This window comes from Neolamprologus multifasciatus, chromosome 10 (assembly GCF_963576455.1).
Source record: "Neolamprologus multifasciatus chromosome 10, fNeoMul1.2, whole genome shotgun sequence".
Classification (NCBI taxonomy): Eukaryota; Metazoa; Chordata; class Actinopteri; order Cichliformes; family Cichlidae; genus Neolamprologus; species Neolamprologus multifasciatus.
The window spans coordinates 13,344,402-13,369,879 of record NC_140448.1 but is presented as its reverse complement, the minus strand read 5'-3'; the positions used below and the strand labels follow the sequence as shown (position 1 = coordinate 13,369,879).

At 41.1% G+C, this 25,478-nt stretch overlaps 1 protein-coding gene and 1 long non-coding RNA gene across 3 annotated transcripts in view; one reads left to right on the top strand and one right to left on the bottom strand.

Annotated features, from left to right (window-relative positions):
• Positions 1-1,395: 1,395 nt before the first annotated feature.
• On the bottom strand, positions 1,396-9,072 carry LOC146509771 (uncharacterized). 2 transcript variants are annotated; one of them, XR_014876609.1, is made up of 3 exons: positions 4,675-9,072; positions 4,093-4,161; positions 1,396-3,081 (listed from the first exon to the last, which is right to left on the bottom strand). It is a non-coding gene; the product is annotated as an uncharacterized LOC146509771 (long non-coding RNA). The 2 variants fall into 2 exon arrangements; XR_014876608.1 differs by having other exon boundaries at positions 1,396-4,161.
• A 273-nt stretch (positions 9,073-9,345) lies between these two features.
• The window catches only part of ephb4a (eph receptor B4a), a 40,503-nt gene continuing 24,370 nt past the window's right edge, over positions 9,346-25,478 (top strand). The window contains 1 exon segment of the mRNA XM_085174345.1: positions 9,346-10,309. Coding sequence (XP_085030471.1) covers positions 10,231-10,309 — 79 coding nt within the window. The 5' untranslated portion in view covers positions 9,346-10,230.

The window sequence follows — 25,478 nt, the reverse complement described above, 5'->3', positions numbered from 1 at the left end:
TGAGCATACTAGATGCTCTGGCGTGTAGTTTAGCCTCAACTCTCTTATGCACACAAACACACTCATGCACCCACACACACACACCCTCACTCCCTTACATTGGCACACACACACACAACCGCACACACACACACACACACACACACAGACACACAATCGTAGGGTCGTAAACTCAGCTGTAACCTAGCACACCTCTACAGGCGGATTGGCTGTTCTGACCTGCTAGTCAGCATCCAGGATGAATGTTATCTCTCTAGGCACAAACAGCAGAGCCCTTAGCTTCATCGCACCACAGCAAACTCATCGGTCATTCTTCCAAAAGATACCCCCCTTCCCCTGCCGCAGACGTACACACCGTCTCCAGTGGTCGCAGTTAAAAGCCATGGCGTATGTGTGTGTGTAAGTGTGTGTGTCTGCGTGTGCACGGTGGTGCTCGTTCACGTGCGGGGACTCCTCTGTGTGGGAGGAATATGTCCTTTTATCCTTTCTCTCTCTTCCAGTTTTCCCTGCTTCTTTCTCCTTCTCGTGTCCACACAAATTAAAGCTAAGTCATGTTTAACAAATAAATAGCCTATATATATAAATATATATATATGCATATATATCTTTTTTATGACAATTTCTAACGGGATTAAGTCTGTAAAAAAAATTAACATTTCCAAATGATATTCCATTGATTTTTTTTTTTTTTTTGGGGGGGGGGTAATATTGCAGTTTGGTTTTTGGATTTACACACAATCCCATTTTTCGTGTTGCAAAGCGCAGCAGAAAGCTACACACAACTAACTGAACCATTGAAGTCAACGTAAAGCAGACCTCACACTAGAACCGAGAACACGTGACGTGTTCTCGTACGCGCTGAAGACAAACTGAAACACGTGTGCAATGCAGCTGCGTGCGTCTGTGTGACTGTGTGGGTATGTGTTTGCCGCTTGTGTGCGAGAGTGGCAAGAAAGCGCGTGTCGTGTATAAAATAGAAGCGACGCTATATGAGAACATCCAACCTTATGGTTGTAATGTGTGTGTGTGTGTGAGTGAGAGAGCGAGACACGCACACGAAGATGTAGTGCAATACTGCTATGATGTTATGCAATGAAGATGGTTTTATGGGTCTAAGATTTAAACTGTATAAAGTTTGCACTGACGGCATTATATGCTACAGGTATCGGCGGGATAAAGATGGCGAGCGAAAGCAGGAGGACCCCATGTCAAGATTTTAAGAGCATGTGTTTTGTATTTACTTATGATTTGTTCTGAATTAAAAGAGTAAAGGTGGAAGTATCGATGGAAGTGACCATTCATATTTATATTTGTTTACTTTATGCTCACATGCTTCTGTTGGCTCAGTTTGGAATAACTGAAGCTTGTGAATGAGGACTATCAATTTCTGTTTGAAATATATATATATATATATATATATATATATATATATATATATGATTTATTCAGAACTGTCACTAGTTGCATCACCTGTCTGTATATTTTTGTATTTTTTCACATTGAGAGAACTCTCGGGTCTTGGCCAGGAATGCTGTAAATATGTTGTTGGAGTGCCGTGTGGGTTTAGGTTTTAGCCGTTCACACTGCTGAATTGGTGCAAGTGCAGCATCCATCAGAGCCACAGCCCAGTTTCTAACTGCTCAGACACAGAAACGACACACGCAAGGAGATATCAGCACGTCCACACACATGCATTTAACATTTACACATAGAGAGAACTCACGGAAACTGCGACACACCGCGACACATCCATGAATTGAACAATATGTTTTGGGTTTCTTTATTTGAGGGTTCAGTGTATTTCTTAATATCTCTCTCAGCCATCCTTATCATAGTGTGATATTCCTTATAAAGTATATGAATTTTTACAGAAAAGACTGATTACAAAGTTACAACAGAGTCAGCTGATGCAGAAAAATATATTTAACAATGACAGTATCAAGCAAAATAAAATGTTCCAGTTCAGTGAAGCGCTTGTTGTAAATTAGCTATAAAATAATAAAAATTAATTTAAAAAATGCTTTCTGAAAATGGACTCAGCAGCCTTCTTTTTTTCCTTTGTTTGCTTGTTCCTGTTAATAGTTGGATTCCCACACCCACCCCAGTTCCACAGGTGAAGAAAATAAGTCCGGCCAGGGGAGGGCACTCATTCTCCATTTACAGCTGCTTACACAAGCTCCTCTCAGATGTATTTGCACAGACTTGCTCTGGCTCTTATTTGCTGGTTGCTTCCCCACCCTGCCTTCACTCATCGGGGGAACCATTTTCTCTTTAGAAAAGCACACAATCACGAGGATCCCTTCTTTTGATCGCATGATATGCTGCAGTGCCTGCATGTGTGTAGGTAGACATTCAGATTGTGTGTAAGGCCGCTGTGATGCTATATCCCTGTGATTGCTTAACCTCTTTGGATTAGAAACTCGCAAATGCCACATTTATTTATTACCCGAGCTCGTTCTCTTCATGAACTCTGAATTTATTTCTTATTATGCAGCCACAAATTAACTATCGCCGCTTGAAAAAACAGGCCTTTGGCAAAAATAAAATAAAAATCCAGAAAGCTTTTAAGTTTACTGTCTTGCCAATGGGCAGGTCATTACAAACTCCTGCTGTGCAGCCAAGCAACCCACTGAACTGTTGTTGTGCTTGTGTAAATCCCATTTTCCCTAAGATATCCCAGCTTTGAGCAGAATCCAAACATATCACCTTTGTAGAGTTTAATAAGAGTTACTGAAAAAAGTTAAGTGGTTTAAATTACATTTTATCTTAAACCACGTATTCGGTTCCTGAAATACAGAACATTGTTATTCTATCTGACCCGAGCCCAGTGCCTGATGTATTATAACTACAAGTGACAAACAGAATCAGGCAGAAGGATGAGAGAACATCCATCAAAGACCATAAACAGGATTCGAGCTGACAAAACGGTGAAGTCTTACAGCCATCAGGTTACTAACATCCACATGATTCTGTTATCCTCCTATCAGTCATCATGTCTACTTCATGTACCAAGGCACGCAATCCATATACCCACAAGCTGGTGTAAGAATGCACAGTTGGACTCTCGAAGAAGCCAGATGCCTGACAGATGGATAGATGCGGGGAGAGAGAAGAGGGGGGAAAAAAAACAACAAAATTAAGTTGCTTACTTCAAAGTTAGAATTTGAAATTTCCTCCTAATTAAGAAACCGACTCTGTGAATAAACTCTCTCTTTAATCATTAAAGTGATTCATGGTTTGCAACCCTGATTCGCAGATGTACAAACACTCCAGTGCATGTATCCCGTCTTACTGCCAGGATGGGAAGGGTGGGGGTCGTTTTAAACAAAAAAGGGTGCTATGATTTACCAATCACTCGGACCCCAAAGCAGCACAAAGTCAAAGGGAAAACGTCTAAAAGATTTATTGACTGAGAGATGGTGGACTGAGTAGAGGCTGAGGAGTGAGTAGTCTTTAAATGGCGAGCTGGAGAGTAATGCATTGAGCAGCGAGGGAGTGATTGAGCCGGGAGGTGGGCGAAGAGAATGGTTTGGTGGTCATCTGTCTGCAGACAAGCAGATGACAGTGAGCAGACAGGCGATTTGGCACACACAGGAGGCTCAGCGGAGGTGACCGTGCGATCTGCCTCGGAGGAGTACCGAGGGGTTGGTGTGCCGCTGAAGCTGACCGAAAGAGGACGTGCAGGTGTGGCAGCCGCAGGGACCTCGGGCAGGGAAAGAAGTGGCCATGGCCAGGGAAACGCAAACACACAGAGATACACAGAAACACCCACAGAAACAGAAGGGAGAATGCAAGAGAGACAGAAACACAGGGACCAAACCAGATTTCTGGCAGAGCCACGACAGAGGAATGAGGAATGAACGCTTCCAAATGTAATAATTAAATCATGCCAGTTATTAGAATCAAATTTCTCTCCAAATATGAAGAATGTGAAATCTGGTGGAAGGAAATTAATCGTTAGACAGTTTGATCTTATAACTCTGTGCAATGGAGCCTATAGTCATTACGAGTTGCAAGTCTGTCGCGTTCCACCGGCAATTATTCACAGCGGGCTTCAAAATGGGCCGATGAGGGAGCAGTGCCTCTCTTTACCTGTTGCTGGCGTCTAGAGCTGCAGTGACATCGCTGGATTTGGATGAAAGAACAGCTGACGTGCGAGTCCTGGAAAGAAGATTCAACTGAGAATATTTTTTTTTCCTAGGTATTCAAAGCAACCTCCAAACCTCTGAACTTCTGTACGGGGAAACCGTTGAAGCGTTTCAGTACAACACAAGCTATCGCACAACTCAAAGCCAAAAGCCTTCAGCGGACCTGAAGGCCCCCTCCTGTGGTCTTCCTGGAACCTTTACTTTTAATCCTAACTTCAGCAGGGGTAGCCTTACGAAAACAGTGGGATATTTTCAGTAGACAGGCCCACTTTTTCTCTTCTTCTTTGTTTTTTTTTTTTTTACAGTTGCACGAGCTGTCAGAAAGGCATGCCTGTATTCGTCTGAACAGCTGTAACTCTTTGGTTAAGCTAATCCTCTTACATCTACATGATAATATAGCAGGCATCCAGGAGTCTTAAAAAAAATTCACCAGGAACAGTCAGCGATAGGCTTGCTTCACCGAGATGCTTCAGTCACACAGCCAAACATACGGCTCTAACAGACGACTGTCAGTATCATTTGTTACCTTAATTACAACACGACAGCGGCAGCCTGAAGTGGAGGATCAAACGCAGAGCCATTCCTCCTCGTTCATATTTCACACCAGCCCGCTGTGTTTGACTGATCCCTTCTTCTCCTCGTTATGCTCTCGCACCCCCGAGGCCCCACCTGGTGCCAGCTTAGCTGTTAGTGCAGGATGACTTTGAGTTCATTGCTCAATTGTTTGTGTCTCTATTGTTTATCACGTGCCGTATTAGTAAATCTGGATGATGTCAGTTTGGATGCTTCATTGCTCTTTATCCATGTATCAGACTGTCTGCATGAAGATGAGATGATTCATCCTCAGATGGGCAGGGTGTGGTGCAGGATTTTTGCCATTACGATGCCACTTTACACCGGTGTGAAAACAGCTGTCATCCCAAATCCCTAGACCAAGATAATAACTCCTCCTGCAGCTAAGTCTAATGGGTTCCTTTGCTTTTCTCTGAGTCTTAAGGGCTCATTAAAAACACACACATACACACACACACACACAGTGCAGTCAAGACAACCATCAAAAATATTTGTATGTGTTTTTTCCCCTTGTTTCTTTTTGTGATAATGATTTGAAATGGATTGTTATTTTACTTCTCTTGAATAAAGAGAAAAAAAAAAACAAACTGAATACCCATGCGCACCCAATTAAAGTGAGGAAGGGCGGTTTGTGAGAAATTTTACCTCGTGCTTGTTTAGCCGAAAAACAGCGACGTGGAAAAGATTTTCATTTTGCACCGTGAGGTTTTGCCGACCCGAGAGAACGACAGCGATTTCAGAGTACAGCCTTGTGGTGTCACTTTTACTAAGCTGCATCTGCAAAAACAGAGCTTAACCCGTGAAAGCTTATAATGTCACCTGAGCCAAATGCACACGTTTCATTTTGTAGTATCAGTGATGAGGTACGATGCCAGAATTAGGATGATGGCCCACAGAAACATGCCAGCATTTGCATTTTTAAATTTCTGCTTAATACCCCCGTTTGCCTACTGAGGAATACACAAAATATGCACACGTGTACAGCTGGAAAATAATAGATAATGAAAGCATGCAGACATTTTAGGGCATTTGTGGTCGGCTCCTGTTCTGTCGCTTCAGAAAAGGAAGAGAAGCAGAGCTGAAAATACCCGATTGTGCAGTGAGTCAAGATAGAAGCTCGTGCGTGGCTCTGCCAGTAGAGCTTGGCTTACAAAATGTTAATGTGCATTTTTACCACTTGTTCCTGATGCGTAAATAGCTCTTTAGCTCATTACATGCTCTGTGTCATTATGTCACTGTGAAAACATTTTAAGACCGTTAGGTGTTCACATCTACTAAATGTCAGGCTGACCGGACTTGAGGATGCTAAAGATCAGCTAAAGTTTGATCTGCTATTGACTCCAAGGTGATTTGACATCCTTGGACCATCAAACGATTAGTTGAGTGATCTTGAGCAAAATCCTGAATGCCAGACTTTTAACAAGCCAGGGTTTTGCTACGTTTTTTTTCTTCCCAATCCTGACTTCAGACTGAATTCCATAATTTTAGAGACGTTAAGTGTAAAACCACAAAAATCAACTTTGTAAAGAAAAGAAAAAGCGGAGAAAGGGATACTTCAAATCAGCAAATTAAGTCGATTACCTACGATCCACAGATGGGTCCAGATTCTGGGTCTGAAAGGTGAAGTGCATTTAGTCTGCATTCTTTCTAATGGCCACCAGGTAGTAATCGCTCTCATTTTGTTCTACAAACCTCTATGATCAAATTCTCCGACTTCTCCCTTAGTTTAATACCTCCATAAACATTTACCTGGGGACTTTCTTGTCTCAATTGCTAGTTTGAAGTTCCATCTAATACAGCAAGGTGTCTATTTTGTAAATGATAGTGCTATTTAGAGTAAAAACGTATGATTAAGGGTGCTATGCTTTAGGGTGTGGCTATACTTGTGAGTGACAAGTTGCTACTGGATAAGCAGTGTTTTTGGTTTCTCAGACTTGGCTTCAAAAACCAAGATGTGGGCAGCGTGGCTACATTCATGCTTTATAAACAGTCTATGATATCACCAGTGTCAGTGAGGTCAGTGAGATACATCACATGAGCGATGTTTTAAAAACAAATATTTCAGTTTTCCACTTTTTTTGGACACATTTTACACAAAAAAGATAGAAAGCGGTCACCTCAAGGCTAATGCTGAGGGAAAAGTCAAAACACCGATGAGGTCGGGATGATTTTTTGCTTTGTGGCGGTGATTTTTGCAGCTTTACATCCAGTTTTCATTCTAGACCGAAAGGACTGACCAGCTGACAAACTAACAGCTTCAGTGAATTGTCTGTGACCATGAAGTGTCATTGCTTTGCCAAAGACAGTAAAATGATCTGCTTTGAGTGCCTTTTTACATACAACATCAACACCTTCAGAAGTCTGGCAGGAACGTTTTTATGGCTCCATGACATTTATCCAAGTACATCTTCTGCTCGCGTCTATGTTTGAATCCTCAAGACAACTAGCTCTACTAGTCTCACAAAGCTCTGCATTTCACAGGTTTTGAACATTTCATGGCAATCACTAAAACAGGGATGACATTCAGGTGTCCTAACTAAGCGGCGTCGACAATAAACGGGGTGTGAAAAAAACGCGGCTGACAAATAGCTTTGTTTTCTACCTTTAGTGGGTCATTCTGGTCTAAAGGCTCCTCTGGCTCACACTCTGGAGGTCTTAGAAGTTTTAGATTTATATTTTAAAGACAAATTGAACTTCACAAGGACATTTCTCATTTTATGTTTTCCTGTTGAAGCTCCCATTGCATCTTCCTGATGCAAGAAGAAGAAGAATTTCATGCACTGAATACAGTAAATATGACAGCTTTGATGATATGGACACCCTCAAGCGGCATCTGAATGAATGCTGTCTGGACCCTCTGACCACTTACTGTATGTAACAGACAATCAAACAGTAATAAAGTTTGACGCTTAGCCTATAAAATGTGCAAAAGGCTTTGTTACTGAGTCGGGATGAGTTGTTGACTTTTTGCTTGTACAATATTTGCACTCCAGTGAGATCCACAGAGATGCAGACAATGCTTTTTCTAACATTTGACCTTTATATTTTCCGAACAACTTTCACAGCAAGTAAACAAATACTACTGTTGTGCACACGATATGTAGAGCATAGACCCCTTCTCTTGATCATGTTCACATATAGCTCATTACAGACGTTTGCACATCTTCACAATCCATTCTCTGACATTTGTATACTGGTTCGATGAGTCAGATTTTGGGTGATATACCATGTGCTGTGTTGTCAATGGCTGGATCATTTATGGTTGGAAGTGGATGTACAGTAACCCAGATGTTTACTTAATTATTCTGCTTTACAGACATTACATCAACAACAACAACAAAAAAATGAAACAGCTGACCCCAGGAGAACGGGAATTGCTGGTCTCTCGCCCTGCCCAAATTAAGCATTGGTCTGGCCTTGTTAGCAAGCTTGAAATGCTAATGTCTGATTTACATTTTGTCATTTAGATTTAAAATATGCATTTTCTCTTGTTTATGCCGCTGTCTTTCCCAGACTTCCCAGAAAAAAACAGCTATTAATTAAATAAGAAAATAGGTTGTGCTCAAACACCAGTGCTGTGATTTAGCAATGTTATTAGCTCTCTTGAAATCACACTGTGGTCAAAATGACTGAACTTACAGAAGAACAGGCGGATCCCTGGCACATTTCATTACTTAATTACTGGCACATCTCGTGGAAAGATGTCAGAGAACATATGCGCTTCAAAATGGACAGAGAGATGGTACAAATGCATGCACCAGATTTCTAATGCTTTCTTTTTTTTTTCTTTTTTTTTTAAAGAGAACACAACTTCTAATAGCCAAAGGCCATATTGCAGAAAAGTTGCATCATGAATCAGGTGAAGTAGTACTGAGCTGATCCATCATCATTTCGTATTCTTTAGCATTTCAGACCTTAGCTCGATTCCATCATACTTACATACATACAGGTTAATATCCCTCCCTGCTCCTTAAAGGCAATAAAGGCTCAAAAATTGTCCTCTTTGTTTTGTCCAAACACACTGATTTCTTATTCATGGGGATTAATTTAAGGAATATTGGCTGGAGTCTGTTGGGCTGGATTATAAGTACCGCCAACTTCCTGCTGATTTTATCTACAGCACAGTTTACAAAAACTGCATGCCAGCGTTTGCAATAGGACGGAATTAATTGTAGTTTTGGAGTCAAGACGCTCATGAAAGTCATCTAAGCGACACCGGAAATCGTGTTAAATTTATGTCAAAATAAAAGCATTCCAGAAAAATAAAACAAGATACCAGCTGAGTGCGAAACTGAGATGCGCAAAGAAATGAAGTGCTTCCTATAGCGCCATGTTTTAAGATATTTTTATTCAACAATGTGTGAAATTACAACATCTTATCAAACAGGCATCAAATACATTAGTTGCAAATAGGAATGTATTTGTCAAGACAATGAATGGTAAGTTGTGAATCATGTAAAGTCATGTATTCTCTATTTAGATCTCTTTTTCCCCCAACTTGCTGGTTCATTCGTATAAAATGTTATCGGCTTATATAATTTTATTTTGAAGGTGCTTGCCGGAAATTCCATAACTTTCTTTTGACCTCCGCTTTTGACGCTGCTGTTATGGTAACGAGAGTGGGCGGAGCTTGCCCGTGCCATTCGACTCTGGGTTTGATGCGGTGTTGAAGTCCTTGGTGACCAGCTTACAGTAGTCAGAGCCACGAGCGCCCAACTTTTGATATCCAGCGCACATTCAGTTCGCTGACTTACTCAGAATACAAAGTAGACGTTTTCTTCCAGTTTTGATCTAATTTTTCGAGTAAAACCAGGTCAGCTTAGACCTGTCGCGCAATATATCCCCACCACCTTTCGTTGGGGTTTTTTCCCCCGCAGCCAAATAGTCTGGTTGCTGAAGGAATTAAAAAAGGAAATTAAATCAGACTTTTTTTCCTGGATATTTTTTCCAAACGTGGAGATGTGGAAGAAGGTATGAAGCGACTGCTATGTGAGGACTAAATGTGCATCTAACAGATATGCAGTGAGGTGCCCTGGTTGCAGTCTGCTCGGTCATCGAGCTGAGGGGGGGAGAATCTTTCTCTTTTTTAGGGGGAGAAGTCGTGTGGTGCACAAAGAGCTTATTAAGCCGAGCATACAAGTTTTTTTCTTAACCATGCAGCCCGTGTGCTGACAGAGGGCTGAGCCTCACGAGGAGTTGCAGCACCGCGGTTTGTTTCTGCCTTGTGTGTGTGTGTGTGTTTTCTAGACTTTCACCACAACACAAAGTTGGACAAGTTTTGAGCCTGCTTATAAACGCTCACTGTCAACGGAGCCACGCACGGACAGGCGTTAGTGAAAGTGTGCTTTCTCTCTGCGGCACAGTGTTGAGGCTTTTACTGAAGTCCAATTTAAATGCGTACTGGTTTTCGGTCAGTGGGTGCACAGCCGAGCTGCCAGTCGAGTGGCTGCCAGCGCCACTTGGTTTTTAATTCAAGTCGCTTCATTTTTCACCTTCTGATAACGACACCATGGAGCTGATATACCAGAGCATTGTCCTGCTGGGGTGCATCTTCCTGGACTGGGCTCTTCTGTCGACTGCAGATGAAGGTGAGTGGGTTTTTTCCTTCTTAAATATTTATTTATTTTCATATTATTATTATTATTATTATTATTATTTTCTTGACGTGCTGCCCAGACTTGTCTTCTCGGGTTACACGGGTGAGCGAAATGTCCAATAAGCATCACATCCCGTCTCTTACCAGCGGGAAGTGTCGTAAAACCACAATGCATTTTAAAAAGCATGCTGTGCAAAACACCACACAAGTCATTTTTTATCCAAGTAATCACAGAGAAATCACGGCCACAAGCTCACTGTTACTGATAAATAGCAGTAAGAATGTCACTGTAGACATTGTATTTGCAAGAAATGCCTTTTTTCTCCTCCATCTGGCAGTGGATTATTTAGTTTGTTTTGACAGAACTGTGTCACCGTGGTGCCAATCAATATTGTTTTTTTTTTGTGTTTTTTTTACAAGCTCCTTGTGGCTTCAGAAAGGCCATTTCTAAGACCAGCTCACTATTGTTTTTTTCTTCTTTTTTCATTTTCAAGTCATCACAAGGTTCCCACTCTGCTTCCTGGGGGATAATTAACCAGCTTACCTTAAAATCAATACTAAAACATTCAGTGGATAGAGGCTAGTACAGGAGTGGTGTGGTTTTAGTGGGTTAATGTAGAGTGCTTTTTAACTTTTACATTAAGCCCTGGAGGGAAAAAGGAAATCAAAAAAAAAAAAAAAAAACATCTTACATTTCATATCAAATGTGTAATCTGGATCATAATTTCTATTCAGTTCTGGCAGCAGGCTTGACATTAACAGGCAAATTGTCCTGGATCAGCTTTGTGAACCATGAAGGGGGAGAAACAAGGCAGCCTGAAATTATCTGTCATAATGTTAAAGAAGATGATGGTTTCAAATGGTCTGGTTTTTACAAGGAGTATAGCTCCCATCATCAGCATAACAACAGGGGCAGTGTCTGGATAATTTGCTTAATGCAAGGGTGGAAGAGTAACTCTGAGTGAGCCACGCTGACAAAAAGCAGAGGAGGCTGAGTGTTTATTTGTTCCTAGTCTTCTGACACGTCTGTCCTTATTGTGACATTGATAGGGAAGTTTCGGCTACGCGGAGGGTACTGCAAACTGATTTAAGTTTGTTAAGGCTGCTGCCGAAACATCTCTCTGCAAAAGCCATTTATAGAAAATGGTCTTTGGAAATAATAGGTCTGTGTTTACCGAGGATCAAGAGGATCACAACTGGTTTTCTTTTAAGAGCTGTTGAACTGCAGGGTCTTTAAAAAGTACCTTACTGCTGTGTAGGCTGCTCCCTCCTGTTCACCTGCGAGGACTACTTTTTATTCCACGTTGTGCTTTTTCGTTTTTGGCACTGCTTATAACTTTGCACACAGCACTGTAGTCATATTTGCTCACTGGCTCACAGCTAGTATGTTTATTTCCCTCTCCATCACTTGTTGGCATTAGTTAATCAAGGCAAAATGACATGCAGTCTATATATTAAGTTAAAGCAAAATGCTGGCGTTTCTCTTGTAGTTTCCCAACACGTGCTTCTTCAGGTAGTTTTACTAATTTTACCATTATTCACCCCCCCTCCCCCTGCAAAAAAAAAAAAAAAAAAAAACCCAAACAAAACAATAAGGCTATTTAAAAAAAAGCCCGCTTTTTCCTGGGTATTTCCATTCCAATCGAAAACCGTTCTAAACAGGAACTCCATGTACATGCATGACTTCACATATACAGTGCTGTGAACACAAATCTGTCAGCTGCATCTGGTTTGAGGCCTCAACCCTCCCTTCTTATCTGAGGCTTCCAGTTTGGCTTCATGCTGTACATACACATGGATGTGGCGTATATGACATGGCCAGCAGTTTATTAAAGGGCTTTTAAGGATTGGATTTGCCACTTGTGCACGCACACCCGTCACATGTAGAAGTTAAATTACTGCAGCTACCGAGAGCCTGAATTCTTGCGGGGGAAAACTTTGTTGACTTTGTATTTTGAGAGCGTAGTATGGGATTTTCCCAGACACTTAATTTTGGTCAGTTTTCTGGGAGTTCGGAATTCGGCCGTTAGAGGAGCTGGAGATTCTCCTCCAGCTGGAGCAGCAGGTTTTTTGCAGCTGAGACTTGACCTCTGACTCAACTGTCCATTTTTCTTCTTCAGTCTTTCTCTCTGGGACACAGCAGATCCTTAACCTCAGGCTCTGTGTGGGAGGTGACATCCCACATGTTTTTGGTGTCAGAGTTATTGAGCATCTCTCTGAATAGCTTGTCAACTCGTCTCCGCTTGACCTTTTCCGCGTGTTTGCAAAGATGCTGGTTCCAAACAGGTGCGGCGCAGACAGTGGCGGTGAAAAACTGGCATGTAGATGGGAGCCGAGGCCTCGTAGCACCTTGTCGGCCGGCTCTAGAACATCTGTGTCTTGCCAAGTGTGAACAAGATGTCTGGTTTTCCGTGTCTTGGGTAATGGCCTACTCTTTTGCCGGCACACTCTGGATCACTCCCCCCTTGTCTCCATCTAGTAGGGAATTCTTGTAATGAACTGATGGGAGGCAGATGAAGCTCACAGCTGCCAAATCTCTCCTCCTTTTCCAACTAAGGATAAATGACTCATTTACACACCACCACTTGGTTGTTCAGAGCATGGATCTCTCTTCCCTCTGTCTTTGTGAAGATTAAAACACAGACCTTTTGATCAATAATTAGTTTGGCTGGAAATTAATACCACTCTTTTTTTTTTTTTCCTTTTTTTTGGTTGAAATCTGTCAGCGAAGGATGAACACATACAGGCACACCAGACAACATTTTGTCTGCCTTCCACAGAAAAACACATAATTTACAGAAAAATTATAACCCACGGGTTTAAAGTATTAACCGCTATTAATAATTCCCACTTATGTACTACAATTTTAAAACATATTTGACTTCATAAATGTAAGCCATAATGACTACCTTATCCTCCCACACGCACACTCACCTAGAAAGTGCTCATTTTGTTTCTCTCCCAGCCCCTTTATATCTTTCATGTACAGTTTCTCTTTCTCAGCAATGCCAAGATGCAGCCGGTGACAGGACCACTGCAGTCTTTTCCACCTGTTCGGGTCCAGAGCTTTAATGACATTCCAACTCTTATCACTTATCAGTTATCTGTTCCATCTTGCAATATGCGATGTGGCTTGAAGCCATTTTTGAGTGCTAGTGCACCCCTGTGATCATCTAAGAGGCTAGACGTAAATTCTTGATATGAGTAAATGCACTTAGTTGCAGCAGATTTAAGCCAAATTTCATAAAATTGGGAAAAATGGATTAATGTATGTGTGTTTTGTTGTTGTTTTTTCTCTATTCATTATTACACTACTGCAATTCTCCAGCGGGGTGCCATTAAACTGTAATTAAGTAATTAAAGAATGACTTCAGCTAAAAACAAATGAAAACAGTGTGGAAAGCGTGATGGGGAAAGGAAATGGCGTGTATGTTGATTTCATGTATTAATTTGAGGAAGGTTGTGCTCATTGGTCCACACTGATCACTTTACTGGTTCTCTTCTATCCAGAACAACTTGTGCTTTTCTTTCTTATCAATACATCAACTTTCCACGTTAGCCAAGTGTTATTTTTTGTAATCATTTCTACGATTCACCTTCTTTTAATCAAAGGCAACTGCACGTAGGTTTAATTGGTAGTGGAGAAATGGCTCAGCTGATGAGTAAATGTCTCTTGAACTTAACTCAAACAGTTTTGAAATCCATGTCCATCTCTCTTGAACGGGAATGGGAAGTACATCTGCAATATGGATTTCTTTTTTCTTTTTTCTGCAGCTGTTACTTCCTTATAATTTACAAGTCATCTTTTCACATAATGCACAACAAGAGAGTGCAGCTGCCAGAGTAATATATTTGGCTGAGGCCTGGCCTGTTGGGTTGAAAAATACAGACAGCACTTTTTTAGCTTCTGGCAATGGAGCGAGGAGGGGGAAGTGTCATCCTGTCTCTTTAGCGGTTTCTTCCATATCACTTTCTCAAACCACGGCTACCCTAATGCTAAAGCAGGTGATGGTAACATCTTTTTGTGTGGCACCTGAAAAGATGCACCATCCACTGTCTATTCCAAACAATGAGTTTGCACAGCTACAGGTTGGTGCCTTGGAGGCAAAGCAGTTAGTAATGAAGCCACTTTTAAAATAGTCAACTGCGTCAAAACGTATTGTGATACTTTGTCTGCAGGTAGGCATCTTTATCGACAGAAGCGCCAAGATTTTTCACTAACGAAGTTAATGAAGCTCCTGTTCTATTTTGGTGCAGATGCTTAATTAATATGATTAGCAGCACCTGTGCTTACCTACTATTTCCTGTCCACATGGCAATTTTTTTCTGAGTAGTAAAGGCACTCAAATTCTGGCATATTGTTAATTATTTCTGAAAAACTAATATAAAATTATTAAACCATCTGTTGAGACTATATCTATTTTTCCTTATAAAATAGGCTAACCCCATTAGCTGACTGTAGTGCATCTCCAAAGTGTTTTGAGTGAAAGTCACATGGAATGGCGAAGGTGAGACCCTCTAAAACCTCTCAAAAAGCAACAACACCCATCATCGGTTTATTCTTTCTCCTCCTAGCTCGTCCAAGGCACAACTGCTGTGATGAATAGCGTAATGCCGCTCAGTCTAATCGAAACCCCAGTGTCTCAAATGGAGAAAAGGATGTTTTTTTTTCTATTTTTTTTTATCCAAGAGGCCTTACTTGAGCCTCAATCCTTTCTTTCACAGACATGTATCCTTTTCTTTTACTACTCCTTCCACATCCTCTGTCTCCTTGATGTTTGACTGGTGCTATGCTGTTTTCTCTTGCTGACTGTCTCCCCTGCCGTGGAAATGTGGATCGTTTCCCAGAAATCCTTTTAAATGGAACCGATTTTTATAAGAAAGGGATTTGCATTTAAAGCAACCTCCCCCCTCTCTGAAAGCCTGTAGCCCATCATCCTCAGTACCTCAATCCGATGATTAGCTTCCTCAAGAGTTAAACAGGCATCTGAGTGCCACAAGTACTCTCAGTCCGTGTCTCTCTCGCTCCCTTTCTCCCCTCCTCCTCCTCCTCAGAGAGGGATACATATGGCAGCTGGGAGTTGCAGGTGGATGATAGTTTAGCTTGGTGAGAGGATACACCCCCAGCCCATACATCCATGTCAGGCATTCACTTTGGAGAGCCAGTCTGTCCTCCACCCACACGCTACTCTCTGAGAGTGGGACACAATGGGGACAGGCTGCAGCGGAGAGGGAATGAGGCCACAGCCTATCAGCCATAAGCACCAAGGAGAATGGCACTTTTAGAGGGTTGGGGGTTCTCTTGAAGTGAGTCAAGGAGAGATGGGCAGACCGGCATGAGTCAACGAAATGGAAAGAGCAAGTGCAGTGAGGGCAAGGAGGGTGCAAGTATGTGCACGTCTGCACAGCGTATAATGAGCAAAGTTAGGTATACTGCCTATTTGCATTCTTTAATCACACACCTAGGGCCAGATATGAGAGATATATGCAATGGGCTAAATATGTGATTATAATAAAGGGATTAAGAAGGCCTTTAATTAGAAGACAACAACAGAGAAGGATCTATTTATCTCGGGTCCATCTTTCTCATTTATCTTCCACACTAATCACAGTTCTCATTTGAGGCACACCGAGCATTGTGTTGGAAATAAATCCTTTGTGAAACGTTTCTTCGTGCCATTGTTGCACGATACCTTGTGATGTTTTTGTCGCTACATTCGAAAATAGAATGAAGTCTTAACGGGGAAGAAGCAACATGAGGCCAGCGAGACATCTGAGGTTGGATGTGCAAGAATTGATTAAAAAAGGCAACCTTGATTTAACAACAAAATAAAAAATTCTCTGCTTGAAGCACGCTCCATCAGTAGACTTGATTCGATTAGTGTCTGGGATATTTTTCCTCACTGCGTCAAGAGGTGACCTACATCTTCCGTTTGGCTGTTTTTGAGTTAAAATGCAACTCATTTGGTTCGACATCAACCTAGAGAGCACGTGCATATTTGATCCTACCTTCATGCACATGTACACATCTTGAGCGTGTCTCCCAGGTACTGCTTTCATATACCACTCTGAACCAAGTGGGCTCTGCTATATACGGCATAACATAGAAGCACTGCCGTGTAGCTGCCCTCCTACAGTTCTTACACAGCTTAAAGCTTTAAGAGAATGTCATACTCCAAAATAGAGAAGGGTCAAGAAGAATAGGGTCAAGAAGCATTAAACACCTTTCTTTTTTTGCAGCGTGGTATCTTAGTATCTAAATTTTTTGTGGATTTTCCACACATGAAAAAAGTTCTTTACCTTCTTGTCTTCCTTCATATCCACAAGTAGCTGCTCAACCCCATCCAATCATTGCGCTGTAAACTTTGTCCTTTTTTCTGTCATTGGACAAAAGCGTGGTTTTGCAATTCAAACAGTTTGCAAACTACTGAATCCGCCTCCTAATGAAACCATAATGTAGCTGGCTGAGGAGGCAAAATAATGCTCTTTGTACTCGAGCAAATAGCTCCACATCCGAAGATGAGTTTATTTTTATTCCAGATATATCGGTCACCGCCACACAAGCAGCCAATTGCAGCCTCGTAGCGGCAATTCGTGGTTCAATGGAAGAGAATTAACTCTCAGTTGGGTCTGTTGTTGGTTGAATGTGGGGAAAAGTGTGATGTGTCAGAATAAAAGGGAAAATTCTCGCCGAGAGTCTGTTCTCTTGTATCTTTACTTAGATGTGTCAATCCTTAGATGGTTTATTTAGCTGGAGTCTGCACTGTTAGCTTCAAGCTGTCCACCTCCCACAGCAGATTAGTCACTGGGAGCTGTGAGAGAGTGTGTGTGTGTGTGTGTGCATGCATGCATTTTCTTCTGCAATTTCTTCCCCCCCCCCCAAAAATGAATTGGAGATTCTGCTTTAGTAGAGGCTTTGATAAAAACTCAGTTGTAAGTACAGCAGCAGACATTTTTGGGGCTCGTAGCGAGGTCGTTAGATGCATCACAGCAGTCGATGGCTCTATGTGGGTTTTTAATCTTTTCATCTAGAAAGATTTGAAATAATATAGGTCACCTGTTATATATTATTTTATAAAAGTAAAGATTTGCATGTCTTTTCTCTCCTTTATATATATTTTGCAGCTTCCAAAGCTGTAATGCATCAATCTTTGTGAATGAAATAGTTTGGGTGTTTTTTTTTTGTTTTTTGTTTTTGTAGTCACGACTAAATGGCACAAAGCTCCAATCATGCTAATAATTAATCTATAGTTATCTAGCTTGCAAACTAGCTTGTCTAATTATTAAAGACTAAGCCAGCACGGGGGTGGAAGAGGTATCCTGCTGGTTAGGAAGATCATCCCAGATTTCGGCGCTGTGTGACTCCAAAGTATCCACTCTGCGGGGGTGCCAGCCTGTTACTGACCCAGACATCAGCCTTCCTGACAGGAGAACAAAAGTATGAATATCCTCTTAAGACACAGAGAAAGTGTTTGAAAACAAGAATGCAATTTGCACCTTCCCCTTTTGCTTTTGTCAGCTCTGGACTTTCAGTTTACATTCTTCAAACTTTTAAGATGCTGACCTAAATTGAGGCTTGCGGGCATTTGAGAGCAGTGTTGACCACAGCGTGATGGTGTATGATGGGTCAGTTATAGGGCAATGAAGTGTCTTTATAAACTGGTCACACCTGAATTTGGACTATGAATATCTTCTGCTCTGGTTAAATTACCAAATTAATTGCGTGCTGTAGGCCAAATGTTTATGCATGTTTGTAGAAGTATTTTCCTTCTTTGCTGGGATCAGTGTTGGAGTCGTTACTCAAAACAGTAATTATTACACATATTACACTGAACACTTTTCTTAAAAGTAATGCAGTATGTTACCTAATTACCCCTGGGAAAAATTAATTTGTTATACTATTCGTTACATTACCTACTCGTTACGCTGTAAAATAGCTGAAACACACTGTCTCATAATCACCATTTAACAATATAAACCTCAGGCTACAACCCCACACACCAACACAAATCCCTAATGAGGACCTCTAAGTTCTTTCTCTTAGTAGAATACAAAGCTGTCACAACCAAGGGTGGTTACAACCTGACTGCTTATCTGTTTGTTACCTGTTGAAATTCTGTATCTCAAAAGACAGAACTTCAGTGCTGATCCCAGCAGGCAGCATTCACTCAGCTTTCACTGTGGGTTCTTGACTATCTAATCCACACTCTAGATTGCATTGCTATTTTCCTCCTCTGACACTCGAACTGAAATCAGCTGATTGTAGTGCAAATGCAAGACCCCGGATCAATAGGCAGGCAGACTAACAACTCCAAAGAATTGGACTACTTGGAAACAGTTTTCTTCAAGAACTGGTTCTCGATTCCCATCTCTCATCCAGGATGATTTTTTTCTGATGTATAACAAACTGAAAATTTGTGACATTTGTCTTTTTGCAGTCAAACGTGCAATTGTGGCAGTTTCTTCTACCAACTCTATCACAGGATTCAAGACCATTTTATACCCAAAGTCAATGTCAGATTGATGTTGTGGATAGATGTGATTTTTGCACAATTCTTTTAATCTGCTGCTTTGTGCCACTGCTGCTGCAGCTGGGTTGGAGACACATGTATGATGGTGTCAGTCATAATGATATGTCAGCAGAGAAACTCAAAGATTTACAGATTACACCGAGGGAGATATTGCGACAGTTTGAAAAGATTCAACTTTGTGGAAAAAACTTTGAAAAAAACACTGTAAACATCATATTTAAATGGATGATTTTTCATTTAGGCAGTTTCTGTATATCTCTGTACTCCAGCAAATATCAGCCTTTGTATCAAAGAAAAACTTTTTTATCTAAGGCACAGCTGTGCAGGCTTCCATAACAGAAAATGGTATTGTAAAAGTCCCAAGCACTAAAATGCACCATCTAGTAAATGTCTGTTTTGTAAGATGCTTTGTTTTCACATCAAAATCCTTGATAATGAGTGATAGTCTTTCAAGATCAGAAGCTTGAACTGAAAGATTAAAAAGTGTAGCACCCTCGCAAAAACATACCATGGAGTATTAGGGCCACCATTAGTGCAGTATTAGGGAACAAATTTTGTTCATTTTGAAAAAATTTCCAAGTGCAAATTTCAACAACAAAGTTGAAATACTATTTATAACTTAACTCCTTTAAGATGAATCTATGGCCCAGGTTAGCTAATGTGTTTGCTGTCCAGGGATATTGGGTCTGTGTCCTGAGAGCCTTGATGCTAGTTTGGGGCAGTGTACAAAGTATGTGGCCACTACTGCTTGTACTGTTGTTGGTCCTTCAACAAGCCAAAGAAATCAGCAAATTTATAACATACTAGAAGCTGGAGCGAAACAAGTGGTAAAAAACAATGAAACATGTCCACTACAGCCCCTGTCTGTGCTTTCCATGCTTTATTTTTATATTGAAGTTGTTGGTTTTTTTTTTTCATTGCTCTTCCTTCCCGGTGAACTCCGATGTCACTCATTTCCCTATTCCGGATCACTTGTCAACCAGTCAGCATTTGACAAATGCATACTTCATCTGCTTTCAGCAATGCAAGGGTTTTGGAGAACAGTACAGGAGCATGTAATGTGGCTCTAAAAGGAAGGTGTTGCTTGTCTATCATATTTGCATTTGGTGCCTGCTTACAAGTTAATTTGTTTCTTTAATTCAGTTAACTTTCAGTAACTATCCTGTGTAAATAATGTTACATTTTAAAAAAAATCAATACTTATAACCCTAATTTCAAGGAGCCTTCCTTCTCCTATCTCTGTGAGTAACAACAGGGAGCGTTCATAAAGAGAAACTAGATCAACATTTTGATGCATTTCTACATCAAAATGTAGGACCATGGCCACCTTTAATTGTCTTTTGAGATACAGAATTTAAATTGTATAATATAGGCGATTTGGGGGGAAAGAGAATATGAGTATAAATAAGAGAAGACGAATGAAATGGGAGAAACAAGAAATCAGTCAGCTGACAGGATATACGTTGCAGGTATTTTTTCTGAATTGGATAGTTATTTGTCTCTTTTTTTAAGCAAAAATGTCCAGCCATGGAGCACTTTGCTTTTTTTTCTATGATACTTTAAAAGCAAACAGATTAATTTTAAAGAGTGCATTAATCCATTAATCACCTCTAGTGGTGGGGTTTCGTAATTATGGTCTCCAGATTTCAGTAAAAAATGATGCATGATCTGTTCTGCCTCGAAAGTCAACACAATCAGCCAGCACCAGTAATTTGTCTTCTTTGTATTTTGGGCCTCATCTTAAGTTATGTGTCTGTCTTTCTAATTTTATACGTTGTACAGTATCCGAAAGCAGAATGGCTCGTGGAATAGCAGAGGTTTTGAGAATTGCACTCTACCCTCCAAAATAAAAAAAAAGTCTCATCAAGTAAATCTTTTTAACTTTTCCTTTGTAATTCATTCTTTCTTTTATAGGATTCTGGATCAGGAGGCCACCAGGGAGCTAGTGCAGCCCGCAACAATGTTCTCAAAAAGCCTTTCAGTTTTTCTCAGACTTGGGTTATTTTTGAAGAAGACTTGAGAAACTGGTGCCCATAATTGGAAGTAGCAGGAGGTGAATTCTCACAGTGGCAGATCAATATGCCAAAGAATGTGAAATATGCAGCAAGGCAATTTAACCAATCATGCTTTATAGAAGTGAGTGCAGGGCCTTACGTGTTTAAAACCTGAGTTTTTAAATGTGTCTGCTTGGAATTGAATTTGGAATGATTAACAATTTGGGCAGAAAGAAGGATGATCAATTCCTTTTGCCGCTTCTTGACAATATTAGCCAGTTGCTCGTGTTTGCGGAAGTCCATTGGCAGGTACTTTATTATAGATGTCCTTGCATCTATTGTCAAATACTCATAGATGTCAAATCTCCTTAAGTGATTTTTTTTCTTCTAGTTTACCTGCTTTGGGAATATACCTCACAGCTGTGTGTGTGTGTGTGTGTGTGTGTGTGTGTGTGTGTGTGTGTGTGTGTGTGTGTGTGTGTGTGTGTGTGTGTGTGTGTGTGTGTGTGTGTGTGTGTGTGTGTGTGTGTGTGTGTTTGAGATAAAAAGGACTGTTTAAGTTGCACAAGTGCTGTTCAGCAGTTGACACCACAGGTCAAGACTCATTATTCGTAGGCGGCAATATAAAAAAACCACGGAGGCAAGCTGATGTCTCATATCCTCTTAACCTTAACCTCTCATTTTATGCCGTGGCTAAAACTTTTTCATACAATTGAGATTAGAGGTAAATATTCGCTGCGCGCTGAAATGACTTGAATAAGTTAATAGTTTTTCTTTTCACTTAAACGCAGTTAATTAAGAGTGAATTGCAGTGCATTACAGGTGCACCCTTTGAATTCTTTTACCTTCTTATAAATCAATATTTGTTTTGTGTTTCAGAACCAACACTTTCTGGTGCGACATACAATAAAAGCTACTTTCCCTTATTCACAAAAGGTCGCTACAGAGGGTAGCTCTGCATTTTCGAGTCGGTCTATTTTTATGCCAGATGCCCTTTCTGGCGCAATCTCAAAGGGATTCGTGTCTCCTCCTGGGATCAAACCAGGTATCTCTCGCTCGATAGGCGAATGTGTAAACCCTTTACGCTATAAACGTTTTATTTTAAAAGGTGAATTATCCAGGGATTAGGGCATACCTTCAGCAATGCACGCAGTTTTAGTGTTGTAGCGAATTTATTAATAGCTAAGGAAGAGAGGGCGATCTTTCATACCGGTTCTCCAGCGTGAACTCGAAGATTCGCTGGGGAAATACACCTTCACTTGGAAATGATTAACATAATGATTCTGTCGAGCAAATCTCAGGTGACCGTGTAAGCCGGAGCCAAAACATTCAGAGGGCAGGTATTGTAGACCTGGTCTTAAATCCACAGAGCTTTGGGGTCAGTGGGTTTAATTCGGAGCACCGTTGATCTCTCTCGCAGTGTCTTTTGGTTTCTGTCCAGATTGAAGCTTCCTCCTTAACTAGGTCACATCCTGTCCTGGGACAGAAACCAACCACAACACTTATTGATATGCGTCCCTGTGGGCAAAAAAGAGAAAAGGTGTCGAGCATTAACACCTTCCCCAGCTCTTTCATCTTACTGCTCCTGTGAGGCTTACGTATAGTACCTGGGCTCATCTACATGTGCCTCGAGGGGAGGGGGTCTTTGTTATACAGTAGGTGGGGAGTGAAACTGTATCCTGCCCGGCTGCTGTTCACGTGAATGATGTATGCATTGGCGGCACCAGACCAGGAGACAGGAAAAGGACAGGAACTACAGGAAGCTGGTGTCTAATCCCAGTAGACACAACTTTGTCAAAGACACACAAACACGCTTTATACACATACATTCATTTCATCACTCGCTAAGCATTCATTTTCACATGCACTCGCTGTACAACAATAAACTGTTGAAATGTGACGGAAAATCCCCTCTTCCTTCTTTTCCGTGTCTTCATTTGCACTGTGAGATAAGCTTGGCGTACCAAAAATGATCATTCTAGCATACTGTCAGTAAGGCCTGGAACACAGTCACTTCTACCTCCTTAGCTTAGCTAATCATACAGACATGACAGCGCTATCAATATTCTCATCTAAAGCTGGCTTATTGGTTGGTAAGCTTCAGAATCTCTCTCTTTAACACCTTGCAGTCCATTACCCACGATCCTTCATTCCTCCCACTCAGCGCCGTGTTTGGCCAGCTGAGTAGAGGTGACAGAGGAGCTGGGCATTGTACTCTTCAGTCTCTGCATTTGTAACTTCACAATATGCGACACTTCTCATGTGACCAACCCAATGCAACAATCTCTGTGTCCCCAGAGAGCCTGTCTGAAAATGTGCACCATTATCGCATCTTTAAACAATATTGCATCTCTCTCAGCCATTCTCTGTGGCGACTTTTTACTCTAAGCTGCTGCCGTGGACAATTGTAACCCATCACTCCAGCCTTAATTCCTGGCAGGAAAGCAAAACGCTGAATTTTAAATGTAGCGTGTAGCTTTCAGATGGCTCCGGGGCAACAATCATGTCTGATTTCAGGATATTGGCTTTGTAAAATTACATGTGCCAGCAGTGTCCCCTGATAAACAGAAGATTCTCAGTTATAGCCAGAGGACAGAAAAACTCCTATCAGGAATCTACTTTGCTGCTACCGAGAAACAGGACGACCCTTCATATCAAACAAAGAAGACAGCAGATTATATTCCAAAACTATCAAATAGTAGTATCCAAGTGCTTTCCTTTATTTAGCTGTTTATTAATTATTCAATTTGGTATTGATTAGAATACTTGGGAGGGAAGGCGACCTGATAAATGATATATGTTCAGTTGATATGATATAAAAAGGATAATGTGTTCAAATAAATTGTCAAGATGACATCAAGATGTTAGCGTGTTAGCTGGACAGGTTAAATATTGAGAGCAAGTCGCTGTGGAATGGAAAATACATTGAGCCCATCCACTTTTTATACATTTGTCATCTGTGAATCCCAAATTTTCCCCGTCTCACATTCCTCTTTTTCATTATCCCTGCTCTTCTCCTCTGTTTCAATTTCGCCAGGTGTACAAGGGTAATTGGCTCTCTGTTTCTTTAATTAAAATGAGGTCTAATTGTAGCTGAAGCAGGGCAAATGTTCTTAGGCCTATAATTTCCCTATCACACTCCAGAGCCACAGAGAGAGTGGAAAATAGGCAGCAAACGGGCATGCAGGGAAGGAATGAACATACAAGTTAAGGATAGAGAATGAAGCAGTTGGGGTGGGGGGGGTGGGGGGGGGCATTTATAATGGCTCCTGATCTTGAATATGAGGGCAGTTTGAAACCTGAACACGGCTCGATATAGAACATGGGGGTGAGGTGTTTTCTGTACATGCCCCAGTTTTAAAAAATGAAGGGTCAGGTTTTACATTTCAAAAGAAAAGCATGTACAACACTCTCTGTTGTTGTCTTGCTTTGACATAGAACAGTTAAACCCATTTGCTTCTGTTTCCACAATATTTTTTTTTTACTTTTTGCATTAACAATATTTAACATGTTGATGCTGTGTTTTTTCTGTAATTGTTAGTCGAAGGCTAAGGCCTAATCATCTCGCCACCACCCGCATCAGTTTAGACTTCTCCGGTGTCTAGTATTGCGTACAGTTGTCCTGTAATTACTGTACAGTTGTTTGTTTTGGATGTTAAAATTCATCCAGATGACAAATTTTCATTGTTCCTACATTTTTCGAGCACTGGGGGCAATTTTCCGGCGGTGGGTGGTCGCCGCTGCTGAAAGAATGCGGGGGAAAAGCCAGCTTCCTCTAACAGGGCTTAAGACTGTATCTACTTCAGCAAAAGGCAAGGCCATGCAAGCACATAATAGGAGCGCTCACCATCTCATAGAAACACTCACACTCACACATCCTGTCTCATAAACCTTAATGATAGAGCAGTGATAAACAGTGATTACCATGCCTGGGGGGGTGGGGGGTGGGGATTTCATCTCTACTCCTTCAGAAAAAAAGAAAAGAAAAATAATTATAAACACAGAGGCAGGTGTGTATATGAAATGTGGAGATGTGAAAATATGTATAGCGAAGCCTTTGTGGTAAGGGTGTTTTTTAGATTATGCTGCAGTGAACTCAGGGTAGACTAAATGTGGGGAAATCACCACTCTGAACTTTGTCATCCAATTATCCTCCTCATCCACCTCTTCCCTCTTTTTTTCCCCTCTCTGCGCTCTGCAGGCTTTCCTTTCTTTTCCTTTGTCACCTTAGATTGTTGTTAGAAAGCTGGTGGGCTTCTGTGGTTTTGAAGTGGAAATGGCTGAGAAGCACGGTTGTGTTTCTTCAGCTTTCAAAGAGTGTAAAATTGTGAGATTATAAAAAAGCGAAATGGGATATGAGAAAGGAGAACTTAATGACAAAAGCGCACCCGTTATGCGCATTTTCAGCTCGCTCTTTTCACTTTTGGGCTCTACTAGAATAGCTTTGACTTATTGACAGCCTCCTTTAATCCAATTTTTTTTCAGATTGGTTGCACCTAGCAAACAGAAGGTTTGAAGACCAGGTGGGCGGAGCTGAACCCAAACTCAGAGCTGTGTGTTTTGACCATATTAAGGATGTCCCTTCTCCATGACATTATACGGAGCCAAGATAAGGGAAAAAATCTCAGGATTTACC